The 11,549-nt window shown below is 41.9% G+C and overlaps 2 protein-coding genes across 2 annotated transcripts in view; both read right to left on the bottom strand.

The window, feature by feature from the left end:
- Positions 1 to 66: 66 nt before the first annotated feature.
- LOC107263147 (upstream activation factor subunit spp27) lies at positions 67 to 3,899 on the bottom strand. The gene is made up of 5 exons (XM_015730054.2): positions 3,749 to 3,899; positions 2,206 to 2,296; positions 901 to 1,196; positions 558 to 796; positions 67 to 301 (listed from the first exon to the last, which is right to left on the bottom strand). Exons 1-5 carry the CDS (start codon positions 3,789 to 3,791, stop codon positions 185 to 187), a joined length of 786 nt encoding a protein of 261 aa, XP_015585540.1. The 5' UTR covers positions 3,792 to 3,899; the 3' UTR covers positions 67 to 184.
- Positions 3,878 to 11,549, bottom strand: part of LOC112493723 — a 20,045-nt gene continuing 12,373 nt past the window's right edge. The window contains exon 5 of the mRNA XM_025080550.1: positions 3,878 to 3,908. The gene's annotated coding sequence lies outside the window, so the exon portion shown is untranslated. The remainder of the gene's footprint in view (positions 3,909 to 11,549) is intronic.

The following is an 11,549-nucleotide window of genomic DNA, read 5'->3' as shown; positions in this document are numbered from 1 at the left end:
GGGGGGGGGGGGGGGGGGGAGGTAGGGAGTCCCAGAAGTCTTAACTCGTGAAAAAAGATGTGTCCATCGTGTGTAAATGTGTATGTATATGCATGTATCATGTGAGAAGATTAAGAGAGATGCGTGTTACTTTGTGGAATATGTTATATAGTGTATGTAACCTGATCTGATGATTCGCGACGACTTAGTCTACAAAGTGGTGTTTGAGGTACTTCATCATCCCGAAGGTCCTGAAGCGTTTCACGCCAATTACCTTCATCAGTTCGTCATCGCAGATTGCGAACTGCTTGTTTTTCGGATCCTGCAATATAAGAAAAGGAAGATAGCGATAAGTTAATTGGAAACCTTGGATAGGATTAAGTTTTACGATTAAGAAATATTGTTCGAGAATTCGATGAGCATGAGAATGCAAGCTGGGTTAATTATAAGGGAATATAATTGCTGATCGATATGGGATCTTTGGATAAAGGGTTTGTACGGTATTAGTAATGAGACATATTTCTATACAATTTCTATAAAATAGTAGATACTGTCGAGTTTCTCTGAGGAATACTTACATAAAGATCTCTCTCCTTGATGATACTCCAGATCTTCTTTACGACTTCGTGTCGAGCCATTTGCTCAGCTCCTACGACAGCTGCTAGGTCTGGAGATAGCGTGATTGCGCGTGTATATCCGCCACCTTTTCCTTTAGGAGCACCTTTCTTTGGTGATCCGGTACTCTTCTTGTTTTTGGTCCAATCCTCGTCGCTATCGCTGTCACTTCCCTTCTTCTTACCCTTTTTACCGGGCTTGGCTAAGAAAAAAATTGTACAATCATTTCGTGCATTCAAAGTTTTTAAACGAACCCAAATTCAAAAGCATACGAAAAAAGAATAATAGTATTTAAAAGCTTCGTACTCTTCTTAGGCGTGGACTTAGCCTTCTTGGGACTGTACTCCTCATCGCTGGCATCGTCATCGCTAGCACTTTCCTCATCATCGGACGATCCCTTCTTACTACGTTTGCTCTTGTTCTTTTTGATTGGTCCTCGTTTGGCGGGCTTCTTTTCTTCTTCTTCCTCTTCTTCCTCGGATGCCTCCTCCTCCTCCTCCTCGTTATCTTCGGACTCCTCACTAGCTGCCTTCTTCTTCTTCTTATTCCCCTCGGGCTTCTCTTGCAGACATTCCATTACCAAATCGTCCACCTCCTTCTTCCTATAACACATTCGACACACTATTTCATGCGAGTTCTTGCTATTTGGAAATCTTTTTTCTCTTTGGTATAAATTTCATATATTATACGGCTTATATCTGATTGTATCACAGTGGTCTACGTTACGCAGCTATGTAAGGACAATGTCGGTGGACTACTTAACGTAATAGTCTACATTTGTAAACTCTCGCTCCTCCTTATACCTAAATAGATTATCTTGTTTATGTGTGTAAGAGGGGGAACGAGGTGGCGGCTTAGGTGTATTTAGCCCCACGCAGAGTCCCTCATTTTGATCTTGGATGCAGTTCTTCTGAGCTCCTGCACCGTTCGATTGCACAAGCTTGTCAAAACAAGTATTTCTACTGCATCCATTCACATGCCAAGGGTACATTATGGGTGATTATATAGAAGATATAGATTCAATAAAACTTAAACATAGTCATAGGTTCGTTCTCTTAAGAGTAACACTCAACACGATAGAGAATATATTATAATGTGTAAATGTCAAATCTCTCATGCTGTCAAGATATCCTCCACATATTTATATTTTTATGCAATTTTTAATATTACTGTGGTAATGAAAGTTATCATATGATTTTAATTTTTTTCTTCTGCATTGATACGTAATGTATCAATGTAAAAGGGTATCTCAACACAGATAAAACATTTTATTAGAGGAATTGGTGACATGGTAGTTAAGCAGTTTAGATTAAATGTTGAAATATATGTATGTAATTGATCATTACAGTAGGATATATTTTTACAGTGCAAAATAAAATAATTTCAATGATAATAAGTGGGATGCAGTAATAGTCAGTTTGGATACCAATGATTTACGTGACATGTTATTTATATACTGTCTGAATGATAGATTATCAATTTATGAAGCGCACATAATAAATCAAGAATAATTTGGTTTATGATGTTATAAGACTTTTTAATGAGCCAAATATGATGATTGAAACAAATGCTTTGCACCTATTATATTCGCCACATGACTAAATGGTATACCTTTCTGTAAGATCGATGCCCATCTTGTCTTCGATCTGCTGTCTGACTTTCTTCGCAGACATGGTTGTGAGATCAGCATCCTTGAGGATAGCTGAAATGAAGAATAATAAAATGAGTATGCTACTTATTAAATAAAAGATTGTACAAAATATCTATTAAAATTTATTCTACTAAATATTGATATAAACATATCCCTAAATCATAAATATATCATAACATCATTCAACAATAAGTAATATTCAATGAAACCATCTTTAACAAAATGGCAAATTAGATATTAATTCTTTCTCGCTACATCTACTTAGTAAAAAAAACAATTGATACGTCATAAGAATATTCTGCTCAAGTGGTCATTATATTTCTAAATATTTTTTATAGAATTTATTTTATAAATTATAGGCAATTTAAATTATATAAAACGATCAACACTCTATAATGGGTTAGAACGATGAACGCAATTATGTGAGGCCATTGAAAATCTAGTTTCCCGCGGACGGAATATAGTAAATATCGAGCGCAGATGGCTGCACTCTGTAGGACTGATGAACGATCGACCGGAGGTTTTCCATGAAGAAATGTCTGATAGTAAGCCATAACAATCTAAGAAGTATGCGTTCTTACGCTAAGGAAAGGTCACTTAATAAATTTAAAAATGGTTGAATGATTTTTCAAAAGCAAGAACAACATAGAACATAATTAGTTGCATATTGGTGCTTGGTGAGAGGTTGCTGATACGCGAAGTGCGCAATGCCTTTTCTTAGTAAATATACATACTTGTAGAAAATTCGCGTAGTTCCTTCGATCGATAACCAAAATATACATATACGATAGAGATCTGTAAAAGTATTATTAATCTAACACAGGAGGAAAAGTTTGAAAAATAGTAAATATCTTGCGTCAGGACGGTTACCAACGGTCATGGATGATCAGAAGCGTAGGAGCAAATTTTCGCGGGAAGCCACAGGCGTAACACACTCGAATCCCGTAATGGCCGTTTACGGGCAAACAGAGAACAAGATACTCGATCTAGGATACATAAGCTTCACGAGAGAAACGTCATTTGGAATAAAGGAAAAAAGAACAAGGAAAGGAGAAACACCGGAGATATCCAAGGCGTATGAGGGTCTGACGCGCCGTCAGCACCACCGCTAGACGCGTCACATGAAACACAGCAAGGACGCCCCAAAAAAGTGAACTTTACGTGAAAACCAGCGGGAAATGGTAATGTGGTTATTAGGGGCAAACGTTTCTTTAAAAAATCACCCTCCAGTTACACGGAAACGATATTTTCCACGGTATCTCAATTCGCTGCTACACTGGTAGAAAATAAATCGAGAACTCCGTATAATGGCCGGCGTGGGGCACGCCACTATGCCACATACGTGCGCGCTAAAGTCCTCGATATCGCAAGAGTAAAGACCCTGATTTTCCACGTATTCATGCTCGCGTGCCCAAACCAAATACACGCAGGGTCCTTAAACTATTTCAGATATACTAATTTCCTTAAGCAGAATACAGTATATCGAAGGATATTAAGACTTACCGGTGATCTCCTTACGGAGCTCGTCCTTGGATATATTGGACATACTGATGCTTGTCGCTGTGCGTTCTGCTGCCAACTGAGCCGATGCCGGCCGCGGACTCCCGTAGCGTCAGTGAGTACAGTCAAGTTGGGCACGAAGGTAGCCAGTGCTTTCTCGACGCTTATTCAAGAACAAATAACTCATTAACGAAAGGATAAAAAGGAATATGATATACACCGAATCGTATCAGTTTTTTACGTACTACAATTTTCTTATGACGCCCCGCTCGTAATTTTACGATCCGAAGGATCTGTGTAGAATATTCTTGACTGGAGCAGAATGGATTTTTGAATAGCAGTGTACCTCTAGCGAACGCTCGTGCCTACTGTGGCGTCTGGGGTACACTCAAGTGATATTATACTCGTCGTCCACTCCAAAATATTCACCTTTGAAAATCCATAACTCCTTTGCCTTACTTTAAAAGAGGATACTATATATGCCAAATCGGACTAACTTTTTTTTCTCTACAAGTTTCTCATGACGCCCCGTGCACAATATTGCGATTTCCGATCACGATTTTAGATTTTTCCCAGATAGCGCGTCAGCTTTATTCGACGCGACTGTACACAACGGCCACTTCGGCTTTACGTATCGTCAGGGGTACAGTCGCGTCACGTGATGACTATTCCACCTTCGAAGAAACTTATTTTCGAAAATCCATGTCTTCCTAATTACTTGAACAATATTAATGAGACTAATTAGAAATCGCAGCTATATTTTGTTATCTAAAAGTTACGTATTATGTTTCGATGACAAATTTTCCATTTAGTTTTGCTTTTTTGGATTTTCAGGATGCTGCGCTACATTATCTTTGCCGTGATAATTCCGCAATGTAGTGATTGGCTCCTACATAGTGTACGCGGTACACTCAGTTACAATGAGCTTGCACAGGCTCTAGGAAAATAGCAATTTCCTATATGCATATTATGGATTATTACACGTAAATAAAATTTTTTGTATTTATTAAACCATAAAAACTTTCTGTGCTCTAAAATTTTCTTAAAATGCCTTGCGCTCGATAATATAATTTATAATGACAATATGTGATTTTATTGGGTCGCGGTGTCATATTATTTGACTGCGACTGTCCGAAGCGACCAGTTGGTTTCTTCGTAGTATCATAGGTACAGTAACGTTAGGAGATAATGTACGAACTTTAGATAAAGAATAAGTTTGAGGCTGCATATCTTTGAAGGCTTGCGTTAAAAATTAATACTGTATACACAAAATCGTGTCAGTTTTTTATGCTCTAAAAGTTTCTCATGACGCCCCACGTACGATTCGATGATCTAACGTTTCCAGGGTGATGGTCCTGTTACGTAGCAGGCAGAACTTTTGTGTATGACTGTCCTGCACTTGGCAGGTTCACTTCGAGGCTGATTTCTCTGCAAAATCTCATATAAATTTATTTTCCAAATGACGCGAAAATATGTTATATATTTTTCTCAATCGCTTGGCAGGTTTACATTCTTTTATTTTCATCAGGTTTTCGTATTTACTCCTAACAGACGAATACATAATGCCGCCACGGCTGTTTGAACGCTTCAACATGGCGCCTGTATTTTTCGCGCACACCGATGCATTCCTCCCTCATGAGTAAAGCAATGGTTAGTCTAATGACATACTAAATATTATATGAACCACTACGATACTACTATGCATAATTTTAAGAACAACCAGGTACTCGCATTTTAATTTCTCTAAGAGAAATCAATAATATTACGCATTTTCTCGAAAAATATTGTTTTCTCTCTCAATTTAGTGTCATATCCGGCGTATTAAGGTAGAACGTTGTTATACACTGACGATGAGTAAAACTTGGATAAAGCAGTATTAGTAATTCATCACTTGAATTGTTCAGAATTTTTAGTGCATTATAACAATAACATGCTGGTATTTTCTTTGTTATCTAGAAGCCACGAAATATGGTTGCTGATTTGTCTCAGTATTATTGATATTTTCGAAGCGTTGGTCTACTCGTGGCGCCATCGAGAACTGCAAGTCTAATCGTTTATAGTGTTGCTTACGTTTGCCGTCAGATAGAGCCGTTGTGTCTGGAGAAAAGCAGCGGGAACATTCCGAAGTCTATTGTGTAATGAAAGCCTTCGAATAGTGTTACGGCTATCCATATAACATCATAAAGTACGTCTTTATTACTTTTTTAATTTAACGTCATTGTTTTATAATTTTTGCAATACCATTAATGCCAATCACGATGAATTTGTCAGTTTCTATGGTATTTGCATTTTTGTTTGTTTTAAACCAATTAAAAGTAACAGACCAAAAAATGCTTTCTGATCATAATAATTGGTGATTTTTAACTTTTCACGTTTTCTTACATAAAACAATTGAACAATCATCTGTTGAGATGAGAATGATGAAGTAAAATTAGCTGTTTTGGCTTCCTTCTCATTGCAATTAAGTGATATTGACTATTGTAGGGATTTCGGACCCAGAAAATACTGTCACTGACCAAAGATAAATTGATTAGATATTACCGTTAGCAGAATATAAACAAACAAGGCATTTTACCAGATTTGACATCATGTAACCCTGAGAGTCGCGAAACCCGTGGTTACAGTTACCGACTGACATTTCAATATCATAAATATACCGAGAGTCGGTGCTGATTACTTAACAAAATATCAAAATGAAAGAGATACAAAATGTGCAATGGTTTAACAATTTACCAATGCGTATCCTAATTACCTGCTGACGATTATTAAAAAAAAACCTGTAGTATTGAACTCAGTCGATAAAACAGCAACAGTAGGATATTGCAGAATCTACCAACCATCCTGTTACCGAATAAGAACTTAAAGGAATCACATCGAGAGTACGCTGAACGACAATTACACAGTTTTCAGATTTCAGGTTTAGAACAGTTCGGGCGGTAGGACATGAACTTATAGTTCTGGTATTATTATTGCTATTTGGTTGCACCATGACCTCCTTTTACATGGCGCACATGCAACCGTACTAACCGATTGTGAAAACATCGACCCGAAAAACGATGTAATTTATTCGCAGGAAACGGATTCCACTTGAAGGTGTCCTCACATCGAGTACCGTCCTTGGGTTAACGCTAATCGCTCAACAGATCATCCTCGAAACACTCTCAACCCCATCACAAAGGTAACCTCATTTTCTCACTTCTAAACAGTCTAATTCGTTCACACTTCACACTCCATCCCCCAGAGTTCTCCCAAGAGCAAAATCCTTATACATCCCGACAAATTCAATAGAACAAGAAAAGAATACGAATCGACAACAAAGAGATACCAAGATAAACTTTGTAGAAACTTAATGATAATCGACACCCGGTATATATCGTTAATGTAAATTTTCGACGGCAGTAACGATCGACATATTAAACGTGCACAAATTCAAGGAGCATCGCTCTTCCCTTAGTAATATTATATACGTATATGTACATACATATCTATATACGTATACGTTTCAGTCTCTTGTCACGTGTACGTGTCAGAATCAATATTTGGCGTCACTGGGTTATGATAACGCGGTCTGTCGGTACTATACATATGATAATACGCTATACTCGGTTTCGCAGAATTCCACTTGGAGGTTAGGCGTATACGTATGTACATACATGCATGTGCAATATGACCGGATCGAATTTTATCACTGCGTGCAATCGCGCGCGCGCCGCTCGGCCCGTATAAGACTGCCAAAAGTTTCAAGTAGCTCTTTACTCCAGATACGACATAAGATAAAGGATAGGGTGTGTGTTGTTTTAAAGCTCTTCCAAACCAGGAAGTATGTCAGTCCCGCACAGTCATGTTGCACAAATATAAAAAGGAAGGAATAACCATATTGTGAGACATAAAACTAACGTGTGGTCCAGTTAAAGGACTCTGTAATGACACGGTCCAATAATATTGCGCCAAAGGTGCTAATTAAAAGCCGGAGAATGTAACCAGTCGAAGCCGGACGATGCTGTACACGTCTGAGTGAGGTTAAACTCTGAGTCGTACAGGATGATATGGCTTGGGCTTCGTTAATATAGAATTCTAATAGTATACTCGTAATAATTATAAACGACTATAATAGCATATATATACGCATACACGTAGCACATAGTATCTTGGCTGTACTGTACTTGTTCTTCTGTGCGTCTCAATGAAAAGGGTCGGTAATTTACCGACGGCAACTGACGAATTCTTCGGAGTCGATGCTTACGCGTCTCGTGGCGCAACAGGGGAAGAAGTTGCACAGGGGCAAAGTACCCCACCTGAAGGTAGGTAGGCAAGCAGCCATCTAGCGCCATGGTGCTGCTGCCAGGGGGTGGCTTTGCTATGGTGTAACGGGGGCGGGGGCGGGGGGGTGTAGTGGTACGATGGCAAGGGTGCGCTGAGGTATGGTCGCGGGGATGGATGGGAAGTTTCGAAGGGGTGGTGGAGCCAGCAGTTTTGGACAAAGTGCAAGGGGTTGTGACGTGGCCTAGGAGGGAGAGACCAGTAGTAGTAGCAGCAATAGCAGCAGCAATACTGCCACCACCAGAAGGGACTGCAAAGGGGTAAAGCAATGCGCGAGCGCACCCCTACTACCTTATATCGCACCAGCATGCCATTCCATGCCACCCCATACTACCCCATACTGTTCTTCGGGTTCTAGGTACAACCAACCCTTCTTACCCACCGCCATCCAACCCTTCGTCCCAACCGGCTTCTATCGTACTTTCGTCGCCGCAAAAGAAGAGGAATCGGTACTCCTTGGATGAGGATCGACACGGAGACGTTGGACTTTACAATTTTCCGACGTGCCAACCTACAAGTCTTCTTCTCTAGAAACATGCATACGTCTTTATAGCCAATACCATGCTCGGATCTCTCATAATTATGTATACTTGGCATCGTGTCTATACAGACGGACCGAAAATATTACTACGCCACGAGCAGCAGCCACTCAGACAGGACGAAAACCTGTTTTCGTTTGTATGACGTAGTCCCTTGTCACATCATAAATTCATATATTTATTAACTGCATCGAAGTCTACGGTATCACGGGATGCATGCCGAGGGACAATTTATTCTGCGCGCTTCTTCGCCCGGTAATTTTCGTGCGATCCACGCCCGCTGCTTTCCGGTCGGTATTCAGTCAACGATAGTTTTCCAATAGGCTCCCGTGCCGTACGGACATCCGGTGATAGACGTATACGTATACAGAGATACGTACACTGTACTTTCTATAGATGTACATATAACGTACAGCTATGTAAAAACACAGTAAAACCACGTAAGAACATCTCTGTACTTGGAAGGTTCGGGTTTGTTGTCTTGCTGCATGCATTGCGGCTCGTCTCTATGCACATACGTAGCCGCGTACAGTGCACGTACGTAGAATCGTGCACAGCGCCAGATAAACGTATATACAGATATACTGGTAGATACAACTAGATAGCGCGCACGTATCTATCGCATCTTCTATTGCAACAGATGCCTGTTGCTACGCGGATGGAGCCACGGCGAACTGCATTTTCGACTTTCTCGAACTTTGTGCGATCCACTGTCCTTCACTTCGGGGCAACTACTTCGGAAAACAATTCCATCCCCTGTGAACATCTTCCCCTATCCCTTGGAGAGGGGTGGTAAGTATCTGGGCCTCAGCAGTGCCATCACGCGTGGAGTCTTGGTGTTGTAGAGTCGCGAAGGAAGAAAAGGAACGCATTGGGAGGAAGCAGGGGGGGAAAGGAAAAAGAGAAAATGCACTTGCCACCCCTAACGTGCACTGCTACCCTTAGCAACGATGCTTCCTGACTCCGGGCGAGTCATCTGATATTTTTTTTTCTTCATTTCTTCCGTACAAGATATAGCGGCCTTTTCGTGAGGTCCTTTGTCGTATTTTTGGTGTAGGGTGCTTTTTTGTTTGTGTCGAGGGTCGAAGGTGAAAATCGTAGGGGAGATCGTGGGGCGAGGTTCGTATCGACGGTGCATCGTCGCGTAGGGGTGCGACGTTAAAAACGGCAACTCCGGAAGGTGACAAACTATAAAAAGTAGTAGCCTCTGTGTAATTAAGGGTTGTAGGAGCATCGATCGGATATTCTATGTACGGTATAGGTAAATATGTAGGGTTATATTCATCCCCGAGTAGATGCAAGGGACGCATCCCCATCATCCATACAAAGAAGTAGCGGCTGACGCGGGGGGAGGCTGGTGGACGGATGACGCTGGGAGTTTGGGGTGGCGCGAACACCCCACGGATGGGTAGAGGGGTACCGGTGCCGATGGGGTAGATGGCCCGAACCTGCCTTAAATCGAAAAAGCATGGGACACACCCTAGAAGAAAATGGCAGGGGTTCCTCAGCCGAATGGGTGGAGTACCAGGAGAGCCTGGACCACCCTCCCTCACCAATATCTTATTTCGTGCCTTGGCTCGCCGTCACTCCGATCGCTTCCCGGTGCACTCGCCCTCTGCTGCCCCGTTCCATTGGCCTGCCACCCCCGTGCGCCAATGAGGATCACCACGAGGTGCAGGGCAGGTGTGCGGGCCACAATGGAAGACGCCGTAGAGAGGCGGCAACGCCCATTTTTTGATAAGCTAGTTACCCACCACCCCTGGGCTGGGGGCTGCTACGGGGCACAGGGGCTTGGGGTGGCTCTACGGAGATCAATAACTGCATAAAAATAAAGTGAGGCTCTGGCCCGCTACCTTTAACCCACCCGACCACCCATCCACCTAGCCACCCCTTGCCGGGGTCCCACCCTACAGCTTTCCCCGTCTTCTTTTACCCCTCCAACGCCTCCTACGCAGCGTCTTTGCAGCCCTGAACGAAGCGCCAGCGACGGGGTCAAAGGGGATGCACGGGGGACAGGGTCGAACCCGAGAGAGCGAGGCGACCCGAAGGAAGGAGACTCCGCTCCAACCCCTACAGCCTCCTACCCTCAATGAGATCCAGAGGTTATTGCCTGTATTTTCTTAAGGGATGAATTCCTCGCGAAGCAGAAACTCGGCTTTGGTACTCCCGTATTGAGCTCCAATTCAAAATTCTCACACTACATCATTCATACTTATATGAATCCCAATCGGAATCCATAATTCATACACTTTCGCAATCCGTAGGATAAATTCAATTTTCATATAATATTTATCTTCAGTGCACAATGACAGAGACATGCACTCTCCTCGAAATCTTTCTTTTCAAGCTTTCTCAAAATTCACAAAATTTCCGTGACCGATGTTATCAACGAAAATTGCGATATAAATATTCTTCATATGCACGCGTTATCCACTAGGTCAGAAAATCGGATAAGATTTCATCCACCCCCTTACACGCTCCAAGTAAACAAACTATCCCATATATGCTTGTCTTCCTTTCATCGAATCTAACCTAACCAACTCTCTTATGCTACCCCTTTGAACTGGTCGACTCGTCGTTCCTTAGAAAGGGATACGATACTCACTTCCGTGAAGCGATCCGCTTGGGGAAGCAATTTTCAAGGTGGCGTCAGTAAAAACGATACAGAGCCAGTGCTCACTCGTTGCGCCTTAGTGCCGGAGTCACAGGTATTATATAGAGTTGGTCGAACAGGTTACTTGTTACCCCTTATTTTTTCCTCCTTTCTCTATTTACACACTTTTTACATCCTTCCATTTCCAAAAGCAATTTTAAGACTGGCAGTAATTTAGTCCAATGTATTAAGGGTTACCGGAGTCGCGGTGCACGCATCCCCGGATTAGGGGGTCGAGGGTTAGCTGTACCGGGTAGGTACTAACCAGTGACTTCAAGTCGGGGGCGGGGGG

This window comes from Cephus cinctus, unplaced genomic scaffold (assembly GCF_000341935.2).
Source record: "Cephus cinctus unplaced genomic scaffold, Ccin1 Ccin1_scaffold0132, whole genome shotgun sequence".
Classification (NCBI taxonomy): domain Eukaryota; kingdom Metazoa; phylum Arthropoda; class Insecta; order Hymenoptera; family Cephidae; genus Cephus; species Cephus cinctus.
The sequence above is the reverse complement of the archived record's forward strand: the minus strand, read 5'-3'. Positions and strand labels throughout refer to the sequence as shown.